At 44.5% G+C, this 21776-nt stretch overlaps 1 protein-coding gene across 1 annotated transcript in view; it reads left to right on the forward strand.

Moving 5' to 3' along the window:
* The window catches only part of ACOX2 (acyl-CoA oxidase 2), an 81498-nt gene that overhangs the window by 20514 nt on the left and 39208 nt on the right, over positions 1-21776 (forward strand). Inside the window, exons 4-7 of the mRNA XM_063426862.1 lie at positions 2817-2924; positions 8069-8188; positions 9501-9616; positions 20619-20791. Coding sequence (XP_063282932.1) covers positions 2817-2924; positions 8069-8188; positions 9501-9616; positions 20619-20791 — 517 coding nt within the window. The remainder of the gene's footprint in view (positions 1-2816; positions 2925-8068; positions 8189-9500; positions 9617-20618; positions 20792-21776) is intronic.

A 21776-nucleotide genomic window follows, 5' to 3' on the forward strand; every position in this document is an offset into this window, starting at 1 on the left:
AACAGATGTCATGATTGAGAAAGCTCTTTTAGTTTCCATCTGACTGCTATTTCTGATTAAATAATATTCCAACAAGGTAGCAATATACATACACAATATGCATATTACAACTGTGCTGTTAATGGTTTTTTTTCCACTAATGTAGGCTGTACTTAAAAGAAAACTTCAAGCACCATAACAACTATAGTACCCTGTAGTGGTTCTGAATCAAGGAGTGCCCTGGCACCCCCTGCGGTGTGTAGTTAAACGGTTTTGGAACAATAAGACTTCTTACCTAGGGCTGCTCCGTGCATACAGAAGAAGATCTGGAATGTCATGTTTAGAAGACTTTGTTAGCTCTCCTGAGCTACCTCATTGGCTGAGAGCATCAGCTGGGTCTTGGTTCAGGAAGAGAGCTTTTGGCTTTCCTGTAGCTCTAGAGGAGTTAAGAGGTGGCACTTGGTGGACCCCAGTTAAGAAGTCAAACTGTTACAATCAACAAAATATTTTCTCCAGTAAAATGATGGGTTCAATTGCAGTGAGTTGTTTTGTTTATTTTTTCCATTAAATATTCAACAGATTTATTTTGACCTTTAATTTTCAGGAGAGGCAATATCAATGGTATGATTAAACTTGGAAAACCCTTGTAATTACCGTGGTGATAAGAAATCAAAGTTTAGTAAATATGACTTGGAGCAAACGATATCTAGTGAGGGTTATAGCCAGTGTCATCTACCAGAGTTTGTCTGTTAGGGTTAGCCTTGATTGTGGCCTTTAGATCCATCCGGTTGAGAAGAGTAATAAATAATTAAGTCCAATTCAGCCGGATATCAGTCCAGATAAAGCATATAATAGTTATGGGGATTTGGAGAAGAGTTGTGGTATTTGTCCAAGTGTTAGAGAGGAAATCATAGTTTAAGTAGTGCCGGGTCAGCCAAATATCCGTCCGAATATTAGGAAATAGCAGAAGCAAGTAGTCATGGAAATCCAAATAGGGAGTCCAGAGAGCTTTAGTTGGAACACTAGTCTGGACAGAGACACGAAGGTTTGGAGGTGTGGTTGAAGGACAAAGTGAGAAAACCAATGCTAGATAATCAAACAAAGAAGTCAACCAGACTCAATAAACGAGCAGTGAATAGAGGATAGAAGACTGTTTAAAAAGGGAGTGTGAAATTAACCTGTTAAAGAAATATTATATTATAAACGTTAAATAGAGAAAATGGCTAGCCTGTTGAAAGAGTAGTGCACTAAAACTTAGATATCTCTGTTGTGGACAGAATATTAACTTTAGTAAAATGCCTATTTACTCTGTGCATCTGCGTTCATTATTTACTGTGTTAACTCGGCTGCTAGAACAACCCTTCCCCTCCTGTGTTCATTAACTGCTCAAAACCGGATACTAGGAGTTACCCCTCCCATGGACTAACCACCCAATTTACAAGATGGCGCTGGAATGTGGGGGAGAACTGCATGATGACAGTGATATCACACCCTGTAGGCTATGCATTAGATGAACAACTTAAAGGAAAACTCCAGTGCCAGGAAAACAATCTGTTTTCCTGGCACTGCAGGTTCCCTCTCCCTCCCACCCCCCAATCCCCAGTTGCTGAAGGGGTAAAAACCCCTTCAGTCATTACCTGAGGCAGCAACGATGTCCCTCGTCGCTGCCTCCTCCTCCGCGCTGCTCCACCTACTGACTCCGTCGGCTGGTGGGCAAGACTGATCCCGCCCACCGGCCAAGGAGACCTAATGCGCATGTGCGGCAAAAAGATTTTCAATGCTTTCCTATGAGGAAAAGAGCGACACTGCAGGTGCTCACACAGCGTGAGGACGTCCAGCCGCTAGAGGTGGAGTTAACCCTGCAAGGTAATTATTGCACTTTATAAAAAACTGCAATAATTACAGTTGCAGGGTTAAGAGTAGTGGGAGTTGGCACCCAGACCACTCCAATGGGCAGAAGTGCTCTGGGTGCCTGGAGTGTCCCTTTTACACCTAACCAATTGTTGATGTATTTTCTCTGTTATTATGCATATGATGTATTTCTGCTTTATAAGGGGCATACCGGCCCCCTGGATTAAAGATTCCTGAAGCATTTCATCAACCTGAAACTTGTGTCTGGTGTGAAATTACTTTGGGAGCGTGCACGCAATTATCTTATCATTTGGACAGGGGCAGATATACAAAATTATCAAACACTTGGTTTGGTCCTCAATATCTCTAATGGTACATTGTAAAAGACCTTGGTGTATGCGTTTAGGGGATATAAAATGACAATATGGGAAATAATATGAAACCGTTCTAAAAATAGTTTGTTTACATACAATCAGGAGCGCCAGGATACTCCTGGCACCATAACCACTACGGCATGCTGAAGTGGTTATAGAGCTTGGAGTGTTCTATTAAAAATTAATGGGATTATAGTATCAATCATAAATTGCAGTGTTGTCCTATAAAATGTACTGTAACTTCAGAAGAAATGACACATACCTATACCTAATTAAATTTAGTTTTTGTTGTGCTTGCTCAAATGCAAGGATGATTGACTTCCTATGCTAAATGTAAAAGCCCCATGATCCTTTGCATTCAGCCTGTGACTGTAGAAAACATGCAAGCATGGGGAACCTAGAGAAAATGGTAGTGCCAATTGAGCTAATTAAGTGTTTTTCTAATCACCTCCACTGCATAACTCAGAAAATTCTTCATGCGCATTATTCAAGTGAGAAAAAGAGCAACTCTCCCCACCAAAAAATATGATTGCTCTTGTTTATGTATCTACTGGCTGTAATTACATATACATTTGTTCAAATTTGACTTTTGTTTTAATTTTCCATCTGCAGGAACATATCTCCGTGGTTTGGAAACAACAGCAACTTTTGACAACAAGACACAAGAATTTATAATAAACACTCCTCAAATAACTGCTACTAAATGGTGGCCTGGAGACAGTAAGCTAATAAAATATATATATATTTTTTAATTCTTTTATTTAGAAATTTTAAATTGTCATCACATCAGTTGATAATTGGCATATGTTTATAACCTTATTCGTGAATAAAGGGAATATAAATTCAGATAACAGAAAAGAAAAAGGAAATATAACATAATGTAACAGAATTTAAATTTAGAATACATATTGTCAATGATGCTCAAACATTGTACTCTAAGGTCTTGTGCACCCCCATGTACATTCTTATTCCATTACTACCATGCAATTTGATACTGAGATGATTTTAAAAAAACTACCATGGCAGGAATAACTTGGGAAGGGGCCAACTGGGTTGTTGAACCTGTCCCACCACTAGAATACTTATAAATATACTTTCTTGGGAAAAGGGCGGCATATGTGCAACAACCCACAATGTGCAAAAGACAGACAGGAAACATAAGAAAAGGATAGAAAGAGATAGAAGTATTAAGTTATTAAATTAAGGCTATAGAAAAAAGGTGTGGTTCAATGTAGGATGTTGAAGTTGGATATGATATCCAAGGGTCCTAAATGTTGTGGAATTTTTTTTGCTTCGTGGATAAAAGCTGTAAGTATGTCAATTTCTACCGCGTCTCTCACTTTCTTGTGGACTATTGCCATAGTGGGAGTTTGGGCTATTTCCCCATTGTTCAGCAATATCTTGTCTCGTAGCTAATTCAATCTTTGCTAGCATTTTGTTTTGAGTTCTAGTAAGGTAATTAAAGGTCCAGATAACAACCAAACCTATGGATCTAGTGGTGTTGTTATTTGAAGCAATTGCAACACCAGATTGGCCACCACGTTCCACAGTTGTTTAAGGCTAGGGCAATTCCACCAGAGGTGAATATAAGTGCCCCTATTTCCACAGTGCTTCAAACACGTGTCCAATGCTATCTTGTGCATTTTAAATAGTTGCACTGGGGTTAGATACATTGAAAAGGCATATTAAATGCCTGTTCTTTGTGGTTCACATATTGGCCCAGTCCAGGGCTTTCTCATGGGGGCACAAGTGCCTCTACTAAGCTGACACGAATGTTAAGGTGTTAGATGTAAATGCGACTCGAGGACTATTTGGAAATAGATCTCTGATATTTGACATGATTGAATTGTTATTTCTAGGCAATTTTGTTTGTATACAGTGGGTTTTGTACTGTTGAGATGTTCTGAGGGGAGTTAAGGAAACTTTGGATCTGAAAGTATCTGAGAAAAAAAATCTCATGCTGTTTGTGGGACCTCTTTTTGTTAGAAGAAATTAAAATATTGAGACAAATCATTGACCTTGAATCTTGCAAATAATTGTGGTGTCATCCCAGGAGGGTAGAGAGTGTTACAAAGCAGTGGTGTGAGATGAGAGGGGGAGTTAACAATAGGGAATTTGTAAAGGATCTTATCCCTTATGTGAATAGCTAAGAGTAACGCCAGATTGGGGCATGTAATTGTTGAAAATGCATTAATTGCACAGCGTGGTAGTAATGAAGGAAGTGCGTCAGGCCCAATCTTCCTTTATTAGAAGGCATATATGAAGTTGTACGTTTAAAGTTAGGGCACAGATAAATTGGTCAATAAAATAAGTACAAAAAGAACAAAAAAATAAGCTTCTAACACATTCCTTTTTTTCAGTATTTGTTTAATTGAATGTGATCAATATCATCATAGACGAACAAATATCACTTTAAAAAAATAGATCATGAGTGAATCAGAGCATTGAAAATTTTTATCGGTCCAGAACTCCTCTTAGGAGTAATAAATAAAATAAATAATGCTATATATATATATATATATATTTGTAGTCAGGGCAATATAGCCGTGATGAAAAAGGTAACATTACATATTATAACCAATAAACATATTCAAATTGACACCAGTCGGTGTGCCAGAACGACAAAGCAGTAGGCCTGTAATAAAAGTGGGCCCACCTTAGAGGGTGATATGAATAGAGGGAGTGGTGGGAGGGGTGACTCGCCAGACCATCAATATATATGTTTGTGTGTATATTACACAAGATCCAGTGCACTAAACAGCAACTTCAATGTTGACAGATTGTATTAGTTTTTTTTGTTTGTTTTTTAAACACCTAAAAATAATGGGGTTACATTATAGGATCATACATTGTAAAAGCCTGCCACAACGTCAATGCACCGCATCTTAGGCAGGTCCTAATCTAACAGTCTAATGTCTGCTCTTATGAGATTAACCCTAGGCTGTTATATATATATATATATATAGATATAGATATATATAAGGAATCCAAGTTTAAAATGGAATGAGGCAAAAATGTGATTCTTTGTTAAACTAATTTGCATATGCTTACCCATAATCCTTTTGCGGTTGTAACATCACTGCAGATTTGTGATTTATGTGGGAAGAGCAAGTCTTATGGCCTGACTGGTGTGCAGATTTGTGTTTTGTAGCGGTACTTACCCTTTCCAGGGGCCGGCCGGGGTCCTCTGTTCGAGCCGTGCGCAGTCCTGCTGCTGCACGAGCCGCGCGCGGCTCATCCGAAGGCAGGAACAGGAAGGCGGGCAGTGACCACGAGAAGCGTTCACGTGTCCCGCCTGACTCTAAGAGCACGCCGCGGGTCTCGGGCGCGCTCTTAAAGGGACAGTGGGAGCCTAAATTGGAAAAGGCCTCCCATTGGTCCCTGTCATGCCACACTCCCCATACACTTACCTTTTGGGGGCGTGGAGATGACAGGGACCAATCAAAATAGATGTTTAGTTATTTATACTCACCTTTTTTCCCTTGGTTCCTTGCCCTATCGTGGTTTCTGTTTCAGTTCCCTTTAGCGCTTGTTGTGTTCAGTTGTGTTCCTTCGTACTTGACCTTGGCTTTGTTTTCTGACTACGTTATCTCTTTATCCTTATCTGTTCTGTTTGCCGGCTTGCTGTTTACTGTGTACCAGACCCCGGCTAGTCCTAGTTTACGCTGTCTCTTTGTGCCCTTGACCTCGGATCGTTCCTGACTCTGTACTTCTCCTATATACGTCGAATCCGGCCACTCTAAGGTCCGGTAGACGTATCTCCCCTCTGTGTTGTCTTCTGTTTAGCTGAATCCTGCGTGTTGGGGTATATTCTCGTTACATGTTTAACATTGTATTAACTCTCTCTCTCTCTCTCTCTCTCTCTCTCTATATATATATATATATATATATAAATATATATATATATGTATGTATAAAGGTCCACCTTTCAAGGTATTTTTATGTTCAATAAATGTTTATGAATATAAAGAACAAGTACACAATTGTATAAGGATATACACAGATCATGCAAATAAATTTAGATAATGTGGAATTATAACAAACCAAAGTGAAACAGTGTCAACTCATAGTAACATTCAAAGACGAAACGTATGCAATTAGGAGGCCTATAAAGCAGTGTTCCCCAACCCCCGGGCCGCGGACCGGTACCGGTCCGTGGATCAAACGGTACCGGGCCGCCCAGGGGTGTGCGAGCCTGCCGGCTAATGCAGGGCTGGCATTGCCCAAGTGCCAGCCCTGCAATGTGCCTGCGGACCGGAGGGGAGATCAGAGATCTCCCTCCCCGGTCCGCAGGCACGGTGCTGGCAGCCGGCAGGGGAGAGAGAGAGGACCCAGGAGCTCTTACCTGCAGCTCCTCCGGGTCCTCCTCTCGCGAGATTTGGAGCGTTGCCGCGGTAACCACGGCAACGCTCCAAATCTCGCGAGAGTGAACTCTAGCCCTGTAACTGGGCTAGAGTTCATCTCACCACCACCGGACCACCAGGGAATCCCCACCGGACCACCAGGGAATCCCCACCGGACCACCAGGGACTAAGAAATGTCCCCCCTCCTCCCAGTAAAGGTAAGAAGGGAGGGGGGACATCAATATATTATTTTTAATTAAATAAATAAAAAAAAGCCTCCCTACCCTCCTTACTCCCCATACACACACTGCCCCCATACACACACTGCCCCATACACACACTACACACCCAGCCCCACAAACACTGCCCCATACACACACTACACACACTGCCCCACAAACACTGCCCCATACACACACTACACACACTGCCCCGCAAACACTGCCCCCATACACACACTACACACACTGCCCCACAAACACTGCCCCATACACACACTACACACACTGCCCCACAAACACTCCCCCATACACACACTACACACACTGCCCCCATACACACACTACACACACTGCCCCCATACACACACTGCCCCCAAACACTGCCCCATACACACACTGCAAACACTGCCCCCATACACACACTACACACACTGCCCCACAAACACTGCCCCATACACACACTGCACACACTGCCCCCAAACACTGCCCCATACACACACTACACACACTGCCCCGCAAACACTGCCCCCCATACACACACCGCCCCAAACACACACACACTGCAACTCTCACACACACTGCCACCCTCACATACACACTGCACCGCTCACACACACATACACACAATTTTGAGTCTATGTCTTTATGTGACTGTGTTTGTGATTTTCTGACTATGTATGTGTCTGCGTGTTTTTTTAATATATGTGACTGTTTTTTTTTTTTGTCTTATTAAATCAAAACAAGCGGGCCACGGAAAAATTATCAAATGTTTACCGGTCCGCGGCGATAAAAAGGTTGGGGAGCACTGCTATAAAGGACAGAACAATAGATGTATGTAAACAGCTTATTAGACCATTGTATTAGGTCAGGAGGTTAACCATTTCACTAAACATTGGAGCAATAAGGAACCAGAAAGGAAATCGAGGCAGAGAAGGGAAGGAATAAAAAGGAGGAGAGAGTAACTGAAAGAGAGGAAAGGGAAATGAGGAAACCCTTTGATTATGTGAGAGGGCAGTACCAAGGGTATATAATTAAATATTTTTAGTTCTGTTTTATTAGATTTATGATCCTTTGGAAGAAGTATTTGGGTTTTGCTTACCCCTGGTCCTGATATGTCATATATTTTCACACTCTTTTGGCTCACAGTCAGAGTGTACCAAATAGGTAAAAATACAAGGCTTTTAAATTATTGTCAAATACTGCTTACATGGGGTGGGTGGGGGATATTAAAAAAAAAAAGCAAAGGCAACTTACAACTATAGTTCTAGTTCATTCATGAATGTTTACTTCCTTTTCACAGTGGGTAAGTCATGCACCCATGCTGTTGTCTTGGCACAGCTAATCATCAAAGATAAGAATTACGGAATGCATCCTTTCATCGTGCAAGTTCGGAGCCTAAAAGACCACTCTGCTTTACCAGGTAAACTATCACTTCAGAGCAATATACTCACTTAAAGGGACACCTCAAGTACCATAACCACTACAGCTTATTGTTACAGGGTTTATGTGTCAATTCAGTATCCCTAAAGAGTAACTGCAATTTAGCACAGCCTAATCATGTATATCTTACCAATATAGGCACCCAGACCCAGTGGCGTACTAAGGGGGGGCAGCCCGCCCAGGTGCCACTCACTAGGGGGGTGCCATGACTGCCAGTGTCATAAGTCACTCCCCATCAATTATTATCGTGCGGGCCCCGGCGCCTTTACGGCCGCACTTTACAGCACTGACTGCATTAATATGGAGGAGCATGGGGAGGTGTGTTGCGGCGTCGCGCAATGTGATGCTCATGTGAGGCCGACGTGCGCCGCTGCCGCCTTCACGGATCTCCAGAACGGGAGGCACCAGTGGTCGGAGCAGAGCAGGTCAGTGTACCCCCCTTAATTAAAAAAGGGTGGTATGCACTTTATGTTAAGGGGTGTAGGTTTTTTTTTTATTAAGAAGATATGCACTTTATGTTAAGGGGGTGCAGGGTTTTTATGTGAAGGGGTGTATGAATGTTGTGAAGTTGGTGTAGGGTTTTTGTGTGTAGGGGGTACAGGGTTTTTATGTGTAGGGTGGGTTTATGAATTTGTGTAGTGGGGTGCAGAATTTTTATGTGTAGGGGGTGTATGAACTTTATGTGATGGGGTGCAGGGTGTTTATGTGCATGAAGGGGAGGGTATGAATTTGATGTGTAGGGTGGGTGCAGATTTTTGAGTGGGGGTGCACAATTTTTATGTGCAATAAATATTCTTGAAAACATTCTAAAAAATGTATTTTTTTTGTTTGTTTTTTTTCTTCACATTTTTAAGGGGATAGGGGGGTGCCAAACATAGGGTCCATCCTGGGTGCCAAATGCTCTAGGTACGACCCTGCCCAGACCACTTCCACTCATTAAAGTGGTCTGGGTGCAGTGTTCCCTGTTCCCTAAATGCTTACATTACAGTTCTAAGACTGCCTCTAGTGGCTGTCTACCAGAAAGCCACTAGAGGCACTTCCTGGATTCTAGCAGAGAATTCCATCTGATGACGTCAGAGGAGGTGGAGCGCCAACCCAGCGCCGAGGGAAATCAATGCTATAATCGGGTGAGAAAATAAAGGATTTTTAACCCTTTGTGTGCCACAGGGGGTGGGGAACGAAGGATCATGGGAACAAAGGGCACTATAGTGTTAAGAATACAGCTTCGTATTCCTAACACTATAGATTCCTTTTAAACATCTATTAATGTATGATATTTTTACTTCCACCAGGTATAACAGTTGGAGATATTGGGCCAAAAATGTCTTTTGAGAATGTGGACAACGGATTTCTTATGATGAGGAACATTCGTATTCCAAAGGAGAACATGCTGAGCAGATATTCTGAGGTATTTAAAGGTACAAGGGCCCTAAAAAAAAGATCCTCCATTTTTTTAATATTTCTATATTCTTAAATAATATATTCTTTTTAATAATTGAAGATCATGCTAGCTTTGGTGTACCTATAATCTTAATTTTAGTAATGACAAGAGGCGAGTATTTTGCATTATCCTTAATTAGTAAACTCTACAGCAGCAAAGAAATTTAACATAGAAACAAAGTAACCAAGTGAGCTACGCACCTCCTCTTTCTTGATGCGAAACTAGAACAGGCAACAAATGGAAAAACACAAATTCCAATGAGTATGACATTCAAAACAAGAAGATGTTGGAAGTTAAAGGGACACTATAGTCACCTGAACAACTTTGGCTTAATGAAGCAGTTTTGGTGTATAGAACATGCCCCTGCAGCCTCACTGCTCAATCCTCTGCCATTTAGGAGTTAAATCCCTTTGTTTATGAACCCTAGTCACACCTCCCTGCATGTGACTTGCACAGCCTTCCATAAACACTTCCTGTAAAGAGAGCCCTATTTCGGCTTTCTTTATTGCAAGCAGGCCCGGACTGGCCATCGGGCACCCGGTGGGCCGCGGTGGCCATGGGCCGAGGCCGGCAGGGGAAGGTCCCAGGATCTCCCCTGCCGGTCTATGCAGGGCCGGCACTATCCGAGCGCCGGCCCCGCTGTTTTCAATGAAGGGCCGGTGAGGAGATCATAGATCTCCCTCACCGGCCCCCTTGGAGAGACCTGCGGCTGGGGAGGGAGGTAGAGGACCCGGCGGAGCTCTATCTTGCAGCTCCGCCGGGTTCCTCTCGCGAGATCCGGCGCGTTGCCATGGCAACGACCGGATCTCGCGAGAGTGAACTCTAGCCCTCAGGCTAGAGTTCACTCACCACTGGACCACCAGGGATGGTGTCGGAGTGCCGGTCCCCCCCACCCACTCACCAGCATGCCGGTCCCCCCCTCCCAGGCTAAAGGTAAGAAGGGAGGGGGGGACATAATGCATACTTTTTTATTTATTTTACCCCCCCAACACTCAATCCCTTCTAACATTCACACACAGCACACACATCACTATCACACACAGCACTCTCACTCCCATCACACACAGCACTCTCACTCCCATCACAGCACTTTCACACACAGCACTCTCACTCCCATCACACACAGCACTCTCACTCCCATCACACACAGCACTCTCACTCCCATCACACACAGCACTCTCACACCCATCACAGCACTTTCACACACAGCACTCTCACACCCATCACACACAGCAGTCTCACACCCATCACAGCACTTTCACACACAACACTCTCACACCCATCACAGCACTTTCACACACAGCACTCTCACACCCATCACACACAGAACTCTCACACACATCACACACAGCACCCTCATACACAGCACCCTCACACACATCACACACAGCATCCACAGCACTATCACACTCAGCACTCTCACACACATCACACTCAGGACTCACACACATCACACTCAGCACTATCACAAAACACATCACACACAGCACCCTCATACACAGCACCCTCACACACATCACACACAGCATCCATCATACACACATACTGCACCCCTCACATACACACCGAACCTCCCCAACACACACATACACAATACTTCCAAATATATATATATATATTATATATATATATATACACACACGCACACACTACATTCCTGACATACACACTCTGGATACCCTATACACACACTAGATTCCTTGTAAGCAAACACATACTACACCCCTAAACACACACTCTCTACAAACACTACATCACATATACACACACACACACACACTATAGCCTGTATGCACACACTTGCTACATCCCCTATACACACATTCTTTACAGACCCTAGCCACATATGCATTACATTACACCACAAACACAACACGACTAAAACCGACCTTATTACACAATACCACACCACAATCAGCTCACTCTATACACACACACACACAATCCCACAAGCAGGCTCCAAACACAGCACGATACTCTTTCCTGGCATTTTTGTCTCCTGGTATCCATTTATAGAGACACCAGAGACAAGTTGCAAGGAAACACAGTGCAAGCATGTTATTAAATTTGCTTGCACTGTGCAGAACAAATACAGGGCTTTTTTCTCATGCTAGAGCTCTTTAGCAGAGCTCTGCGCATGGTCTGCCCTGCACTTTGAGAAGGGGGCGTGTTTGTCGTTAGTGACGACAAAACACGCCCTCTCTGCACCGCCCCTTCTTAGTGGGCCGGTGTGATAAAAAAATGCCCGGGCCGAATTTTTATCCTAGTCCGGCCCTGATTGCAAGTTCTGTTTAATTAAGATTTTCTTATCCCCTGCTATGTTAATAGCTTGCTAGACCCTGCAATAGGCTCCTGTATGTGATTGAAGTTAAATTTAGAGATTGAGATACAATTATTTAAGGTAAATTACATCTGTTTGAAAGTGAAACCAGTTGTTTTTTTCATGCAGGCTCTGTCAATCATAGCCAGGGGAGGTGTGGCTAGGGCTGCATAAACAGAAACAAAGTGATTTAACTCCTAAATGACAGTGAACCGAGCAGTGAAATTGCAGGGGAATGATCTATACACTAAAACTGCTTTTATTTAGCTAAAGTAATTTAGGTGACTATAGTGTTCCTTTAAACTGAAACCTAAAGAAACTTGAGGAGTAGTCAGTGCTAGAAATTAACTCAAATAATTATTCCATGCACAGCACATGCTTATATCAGATTGAATTAAAGCAACATAACAGTTACAAAATAAAACCAGTACAATAAACGTGGTGCAATATGCGACTCAAATCTCAAAGCAATCATGCGACCATGAATAAAGCAGACAGGCAAATCAATGATAATTAAACCTAAAAAGGAACCTGAGAAACACGAAGAGAGAAACCAAAATGGAAGGGATAAGGGAAGAAAATTACTCGCCTCCTGTAATTACTCAAATTAAGATTATAGGACCAATAAAGCTAGCATAATCTTCAATTTTACCCTGACAGGAGTTAAAAAACATAGCCTCACGATACAAATCAGTCGAAAGCAGGATATGCTGCAATTACGCGCTCAAAACTCCTCAAACAGAGTGAGCACCAAAGGAGGGGTCCACACCCATTAATGATAATAGCTATCGTACCCACGAGCCACGTTAGTAACAGAGACCAGTCTGTGCAGATGGACATAAGAGATCAAGAGTTGACCAGATAGAGAAAAATCTGCAAAAGAGCCGTTAATATTCTTGTAGTACCACAAACTTGCACAAGTTGGATTTCGCTGAAAAAAAATGATTAGATACAGACTCAGAATTAGATTTCGTGTGGCGGGAAATCTGAAATGTAATGACCTCTGAAGAAAAGGAAAAAATATTATCATCGAAAGCCCGAACATCCAAGACCCAACGTAATACAACCAAACATAAAAGGAGAGGCAACTTTACTGAAAGTTGACGAAGAGAAAGACAAACATTCTCCGGGAACATGACGTCCATGTCCCTCAAAATGACAATAGTTAGAGCCAGGCGGACAAAACACTTGAATGCTATGATCAGAAACCATCTTAACAGGGACGGGAGCCGCTGGAATGTCGGAAAGCACAATAGTAAATTGACCGATATGATGAGACAAAAAGTTCAGAATGGCAATAACATGGGTAGTAAAGAGATTATGACCCCTTTCCAGACAACAGTGAGACCAGTAATCCAATGCTGACAAAAAGCCTTGTCTACTACCTGGGGCCAACAAGTTTCACAAGAAATCTTTAGCTGCTTGTGAAAAAGGTGCTGACCCGCTATGAACCACAGTAAGGGTCCAAGCCACAAGATGGAGTCGGCCATCCTGAATGAGAGGGTGCACATTCCGCTTTGGATCCTCATAAGACAAAGAATACTCACACAACAGATACAATAGGTCCGGAAAGCAGGACTGGTTCAGCCAAAATTGGTAATTAAGGTATACATCACCTATGGGTTGCAAAAGTAGTGCACCATTGATAGATTGCCATACCAGGCACAGGTTGGATTGCGCCCTTTGTCCTAGGGCCCTGACCTCCTGGTTGATAAGGCAAGCCTTGTTTCCAGAGAACTGGATGGGAAGTGGAGGTAGCAACTGCTGTGGTGGGGAACAAAATTCTAGAACGTACCTCTTTGATGAACACCTCTCTGAAGAGCATGCCCTGTGCTTGGAGCTAAGTCAGATAATTTGTTATCAATCCGGATCAAACCGCCCTCCTATTCCTAGATGAAAGTGCCACATTAGAGTTTCCAAGCAAACAGAAGCAACTCTGAGCCCATTCCCTCGTGTCATGTGCCAACTCCTGCACAGACTGCAGATCAATAACATCATCCTCCTTAGAGAGGACATAATCTGCAAGATAGAGAATATGTTTAAGGGGGCCCATAGTGTCCAGGAGCCGACTAAAGACTCCTCTCCAGACCCTTGGGTGAGTCTTGACCATTCCGAGCCATAAAGGTCAAACTCGGGAGTCATGGCAAGCTTATCAGACAAAACTGGACGTAAGCTTTCAGTACCCAGTTGCAAACCTCTTTCTCATGGGGCTTTCTGAGCCATAAATGCATACATCAGGCAAGGTGGTCTTGAGGGGCCTAATCACATGAGCTTGGATTCCAGATGCAGCAGAAGTCAAACAGTTTATTGCCCATGGTATCCAGGATAACATCTGCATCACCACCTGAGGCAGACTCCTGTAACGGTGCCACCATCTGCCAAATGGGGCTCATTCACCCAGACATAAGACGACTCCAGGTGCTTGGCCACATTCCTGGGCTCCTTAGCCGAAGTGTAATGTCCCGTTTGCCATCTAAAATGTTTAGGGAGCAAGGAAAGTCTTGGTCGTCATCCTCTGAAGATAGACATGGTGGATGAGTGAACAGCCCCTGGACTAGGTCTGGGCCCAACCATGGCCACCTACAGTGTGTAATCTGATGTGTGCAACCCACCACCAATAAAGACAGACCAAACAGTGTCCCCTAATAGGATCCCATTATCATTTAGGAAAAAAAGCAGGGGGGGAGAATGGGTGGAGCCTTCTGGTCTACCAAGCACCAGGGAGACCACCCCCAAGCAGCCCGGAAATGCTGCACCAAAAACCTGGGAGCAAGATGGCCATGTTAAATCACAGCCCAAATGAAATGGACAAGTAGAGAGAAGCGAACACCTGTCAGGGACCAGGAACCAGACAGAGACAGAAGTAGATGCAAACACACCTTTATTAATAAATAACAAAATAATAAACAAAAGCAAAGTCCAGGAATCAAGCAGGGGTCAGTCACCAGAGCGGGTAGTCAGACAAGCCAGGATCAGGAGCACGGAGAGCAGCGGAGTCAGGAACAAGGCCGGAGTCAGGAACCAGGATCAAACAGGAAACACAGGAACAAGGAGACTTCTGGGAAACAGGAAACCACGCAAGGGCAAGGAGGTTCTGGGCTTAGCTGCTTAAATAGGCAGAACTGATTAGCAGCAGGGTTGATTACTACTCACAGGTGAGTAACCGTGGCAACAAGCAGAAGCAGCTCATAGTAATTGCAGCTGCAAACTCAATCAGTGAAACAGAAAGGTTTGCTGTTTGAAACAGCAAAGAAACCCTGACAGTACCTCCCCCTCAACGATTCCCCCCATCTCTGTTGGTGGGTCCGGGCTTCATGGGGAAGCGGGCGTGATAGGAACGAAGGAGGGATGGTGCATGGACATCAGAGGCTGGAACCCAGGAGCGTTCCTCTGGACCGTATCCTTTCCAGTGCACCAAGTATTGGATCTGTCCTCTGAAGACCCGTGAGTCAATGATGCTGCGTATTTCATATTCCTCATGATTGTCAATCAGAACAGGACGTGGACGTGGCACTGAGTTGGTGTAGCGATTACAAACCAACGGTTTCAAGAGGGAAACATGGAAAACATTTGAGATGCGCATGTTAGCAGGAAGGTCAAGTGCGTAAGCTACAGGGTTAACCCTTCGAAGTATACGAAATGGCCCAACGTATCGGGGTGCCAGTTTTTGTGAGGGAACACGGAGGCGTAGGTTGCGGGAAGACAGCCAGACCCTCTCTCCGACCTGATAGGTAGGTGCAGGAAGGCGTCTGCGGTCGGCCTGGAGTTTGTAGTTCTGCATTGCGCGTTGCAAAGAACTCTGAACCTGCACCCAAGTGGAACGGAGTTCCCTGAGATGTCCCTCCAATGCCGGTATCTCCTGTGGCAAGAACGTATCAGGCAACATGGACGGTTGAAATCCATAGTTTGCCAGGAACGGGGATAGCCGGGAGGAGGCATTAATCGCACTATTGTGGGCAAACTCCGCCCAGGGTAGCAGATCAGACCAGTTGTTCTGGTGGTCAGAAATGTAGCAACGCAGAAACTGTTCCAGTGTTTGGTTAGCTCGTTCCGCTGCACCATTGGATTGCGGGTGGTAGGCCGAGGAGAAGGAAAGCTGAATTCCCATTTGCGTACAAAAAGCTCTCCAAAATCTGGACACGAACTGGCTACCCCTATCTGAGACTATCACTTTGGGTAACCCATGCAAACGAAAGATCTCCCGACCAAAAATTGTTGCAAGTTCCTGGGAAGTTGGTAGTTTTTTCAAGGGAATGCAATGCGACATCTTCGAGAATCGGTCAACAACCATGAGAACGACTGTATTGCCACGAGAGACCGGAAGATCTACGATAAAATCCATGGACAAGTGGGTCCAGGGTCGTTCACCATTAGGTATGGTTTGCAGGAGACCCACTGGAGGGCGTCGTGGGGTTTTGCTTTGAGCGCACACAGGACAGGCAGCTACAAAAGCGGTGACATCCGAACGGAGACTAGGCCACCAAAATTGCCGGGATACGGACCAGATAAACTGGTTTTTGCCTGGATGTCCAGCTGCTTTGGAGTCGTGGTATGTACTCAATAGTTTCGTACGGAGGTTAATAGGTACAAAACAACGGCCATTAGGTTTCTCTGGAGGAGCATTACTTTGTGCAGCCAGAATCTCCTCGCCTAGGGGTGAGGTGAGGTTAGTACGGATGGTTGCCAGTATATGGTCCGGAGGAATCACAGGAGTAGGGGTTATCTCCTCTCTAGATGGAGGGGAGAACTGTCGAGACAAGGCATCAGCCTGGATGTTTTTTGTACCGGGCAAGTAAGAAACCACATAATTGAATCTTGATAGGAAGAGAGCCCATCTAGCTTGCCGGGGGGAAAGTCGCTTAGCTTCAGAAAGATATGTTAGATTCTTGTGGTCTGTGAGTATGAGGATTGGCACTGAAGTACCCTCAAGAAGGTGCCTCCATTCTTTGAGAGCTAAAATTATGGCTAGAAGTTCTCTATCACCAATCTGGTAGTTGCATTCCGCCGGGTTCAATTTCCTCGAGAAATACCCGCACGGATGCCTGGAACTCTCTGGGTTAGGACGTTGAGACAGGAGGGCGCCCACTCCTGTCTCAGACGCATCGACCTCAAGAATGAATGGTAAGGCAGGGTTAGGGTGTGCCAGTATAGGGGCAGCAGCAAAGGCGACTTTGAGAGACTCAAAGGCAGTAATGGCTTCCTGTGACCAATGCTGTGGATCAGCATCTCTCCTGGTCATGTCCGTGAGAGGTTTAACCAAGGAAGAAAAGTTGCGTATGAACTTCCGATAATAATTGGCGAAGCCCAGAAACCGTTGTATAGAGCGAAGACCCGTAGGTCGAGGCCATTTAAGTACAGCCGAAAGTTTCTCCGGATCCATAGAGAATCCAATATCTGAGATAACATATCCCAAGAATGTAACCTGTTTGCAGTGAAACTCACATTTCTCCAATTTGCAGAACAGACTATTCTCTCTAAGTCTCTGTAGAACACGAGAAACGTCTGCGTGATGGTTCTCGAGAGATGTGGAATGGATCAGAATATCATCAAGATAAACCACCACACATTGCTGCAGCATATCTCGCAGGACGTCATTTATAAATTCTTGGAAAACCGCCGGAGCATTGCAAAGACCAAAGGGCATTACTAGGTATTCGTAATGGCCGCTCCTGGTGTTAAATGCGGTTTTCCATTCGTGGTCCTCTTTTATCCGGACGAGATTATATGCCCCTCTCAGATCAAGTTTGGTGAAGACCGTTGCTCCCTTGAGGCGGTCAAATAATTCCGTGATTAATGGAATGGGGTAGGCATTCTTAATAGTAATGCGATTGAGACCCCTATAGTCGATACAGGGTCTCAACTCGCCATCTTTTTTCTTTACAAAGAAAAAGCCGGCCCCGGCAGGAGAAGATGACTTCCGAATAAAACCCTTAGACAGTGCATCGGTAACATACTCCTCCATGGCTCGATTTTCTGCTACAGACAGTGGGTAAATCCGGCCCCGGGGAGGATTGGTACCCGGTTGGAGTTCGATACCACAGTCATACGGACGGTGTGGTGGCAGAACGCTGGCTTGACCCTTGTCAAATACATCTTGGAATTCTTGGTACTCAGCGGGTAAGGAAGAGGCAGAACATGCGCCCAAAACTTTGACCGGTTTCTGGAGACAGGACAATGTGCATTGCTGGGACCATGATAATATCTCAGCTTTGCGCCAATCAATTGTGGGTTTATGCTTCTGTAACCAAGGGTATCCCAAAACAACCTGGTAATATGGAGAGGAAATGACCTGGAATTGGGTCGTCTCATGATGTAGAGCCCCTACAGCCAGAGATATGGGCACGGTTTCTTGGGTCACGTGGGTTGGCTGTATTGGTCTGCCATCGATGGCTTCGAAGGCTAGTGGGGAGTTGCGAGACTGTAAGGGTATAGAGTGTTTTGCTGCAAATGCACAATCTATAAACAAGCCTGCGGCCCCAGAATCAAGTAACGCCCGGGTTTCAATGGATGAATCAGACCAGGAGAGGATAACAGGCACCAAGGGTTTGTGCACACATATCTCTGGGTCTGCAGAAAGACCACCCAAGATCTGCCCCTGACAGTATCTTGGGTACGGACCCTTTGCCGGACGGATCGGGCAAAACTTTAACATGTGACCGTGGTGTCCGCAGTATAGGCACAGGCCCTCCCTCCTCCTAAAGGCTCTCTCCTCGGCCGAGAGGCGTGAGAAGCCTAACCGCCTTGGCTCCACACAGACAGAGGACTCCGGACCAGGAGGCAAGGGAGGTGAGGGAGGTTCGGGTGGGCAAGAAAAGCTCGGTGTCAAATTTACAAGAGGCCTCCGCAGGCGCTCCTTGGATGAGGATCTCTCTCGGAGTCTGATGTCAATGAGGGTGACAAATGATATCAGTTCCTCGAGATCTTTAGGTAATTCTCTGGCTGCAATCTCATTTTTAAACACATCGGAGAGACCTTGTGCAAAGGCAGCCACAAGAGTCTCGTTGTTCCAGCCACCCTCTGCTGCCATGGTACGGAATTCACTGGCATACTCGACAATAGTTTTTGTGCCCTGAGAGTTAGACATGAGTAGTTCGGCAGTAGGGGTGGAGCGAGCTGGAATATCAAAAACCCTATTGAAGGATGCAACAAATTCAGGGTAATTGTAAATAATAGGCTTCTCCGCCTCCCAGAGAGGTTTTGCCCAAGCTAGGGCCTTTTCAGACAGCAAAGAAATCATGAAGTGAACTTTGTCACTGTCTGTAGGAAATGCCTGGGGCAGGGTTTCAAGGTATCCTTTAACCTGATTTATAAATTCTCTGCACTGTGCTGGGTCGCCCCCAAAATGCTGAGGGAGCGGGACAGACCCAGTCATTTCTCTAGCCGCTACAGGTTTGGAGGTTACAACCGGTGCTAGAACAGGAAGTGAGGCAGAGGCGGCCGCAATCGCAGGCTGGCCGGGTACTGGATCCAGATGGGCAGACTGGTCCAAATGGTGGTTCTGCTGGTCCCACTGGGTAAGCAGGTTAGGTATAGGTGTCTTGCCTGTACCATCTGTATTCATGGCCCTTGCGTAATGTCAGGGACCAGGAACCAGACAGAGACAGAAGTAGATGCAAACACACCTTTATTAATAAATAACAAAATAATAAACAAAAGCAAAGTCCAGGAATCAAGCAGGGGTCAGTCACCAGAGCGGGTAGTCAGACAAGCCAGGATCAGGAGCACGGAGAGCAGCGGAGTCAGGAACAAGGCCGGAGTCAGGAACCAGGATCAAACAGGAAACACAGGAACAAGGAGACTTCTGGGAAACAGGAAACCACGCAAGGGCAAGGAGGTTCTGGGCTTAGCTGCTTAAATAGGCAGAACTGATTAGCAGCAGGGTTGATTACTACTCACAGGTGAGTAACCGTGGCAACAAGCAGAAGCAGCTCATAGTAATTGCAGCTGCAAACTCAATCAGTGAAACAGAAAGGTTTGCTGTTTGAAACAGCAAAGAAACCCTGACAACACCCTCTCCATGAATCCTCTCCTTGCGGGGAACCACAGAAGAGGAGCAAGGGAGCCAGGTCACACTCCTGAAACTCAGGAGACAGCGGAAGGGTAAAGTCACAGGGGTGAGACAGCCAGGACACAAAAGTGGGCACAGACCCAGAAGGTCACAGAATTCTAAATAAAATGCTAGACGACAATACAGCACTAAATAATAAATGTTTTAGGTAATGAGAGAGAAGTAACACTCTGACCTGATCCTGTGGAACAGCAAAGAAAGAGGAGGTGCTTAGGTCACTCCAATCTATATATGTGATGAACTGTTTTCTGACTGGTTATTTTGTCTATGTGTTAAATTTATTTGCTGCTGTGGAATTTTGCAAAAAAAGATAATGCAAAATGTCATGTATTAAAATTCTAATAATTTATTGCTTTGTTCCCCTTTTTGTATTTATATTACATTTTAATTTGATTAAAGATAGTAAAAAGCCTCCAGTATTTGGTACAAACTTCCACTTTACTAATTAGTCACGGTTGCTCATTTGTAATCCAGAATGGCCTAAAGCATTCCCTTATCACTTTTCACGTAGGATGTTTACTAATATCACTAAATATCCATCTAATGTGACTGGAATTAAACTGTGTGTATTTTAATAACAGGTACTCTCAGATGGCACCTATGTTAAGCGTGGATCTGATAAGATAAATTACTTCACAATGATAGCTGTGCGAGTTTCCATTCTTGGTAATGAAGTCTTGGCTAGCCTGATGAAAGCTTGCGTCATTGCTGTCCGATATTCTGCCGTCCGTCGCCAGTCGGAGTTAAAACCAGGGTATGTTCATCAGCCATGACTTAGGACAAGTTTTAATGCTTGAGGGGCCAAGAGAGCATGGATTAAGCTTAAGAAAACACTCCAAGCACCATAACTACTACAGCAAGCTAGATTGGTTATGGTGCCAAGACTCCTCTGGTTCACCCCAAAAGCAAATAGTTTGCTAACGGTTTGACATCTTGCCTGGGGTCCACTGGACACCAGTCATTTCCCACACTGAGAGCTTGAAGCTGCTCAGCTGATCACCTTCCACCAATGAGCTAAGCCTCGCACCACGGGGCTTAGCTCAGTGCAGAGAACGTTTGGCTCTCATGGGTGACCAGAGCCTGGGAGATCCCAGGTAAGTTGTTAGACTATTAGCAAACAATTTAATTTCTTACACTAGCAGAGCACCTGGGCATTCCTGGCTCCATGACCACTATGCACACTATGTAGTGATTATGGTATTTGGAGTGTTTAATTACAAGATTTCCAATTACATAAAACACTGATGCACGTATTCTGAGAAAATAATGTCATCTAGGTGCTTTGCTTTTCATGTATGTCTTTTAGGGTAAGGGTTAAGGCTAGGCCTTTACTCTTACAACAAACATATTTGTCTCACAAAATTGGTGGGAGCTATTTTGCATAATATCAGCAGCTACTTATAGCTTCTGACCTGTTTTCAAACTTTCCCTTTAGTGATATGCCAAGAGAAGATCTAGAGAGAAAAGCACATTGTCCCTGCCTCCCCAGCTCCACTCCCAGCATATCACATCACATATCACATCATAGGCAGAGTGGCTAAATGAATGGGTCTGATTTGATTAGTAGCAGCTACCAACATATTTAAGATGGACAAATTCATTTACACCATGCATCACAATGTCTGATGTCACCCACTGTGCAGTTGGTGGCCTCCAAAGTATTACGATAGTTGTAGTTATTTAGACAGTGGTCTTGCCTTGCATAAATATGCAGCGCGAATGTGTCCAAATATTATGTA

This window comes from Pelobates fuscus, chromosome 7, assembly GCF_036172605.1.
Source record: "Pelobates fuscus isolate aPelFus1 chromosome 7, aPelFus1.pri, whole genome shotgun sequence".
Taxonomy (NCBI): domain Eukaryota; kingdom Metazoa; phylum Chordata; class Amphibia; order Anura; family Pelobatidae; genus Pelobates; species Pelobates fuscus.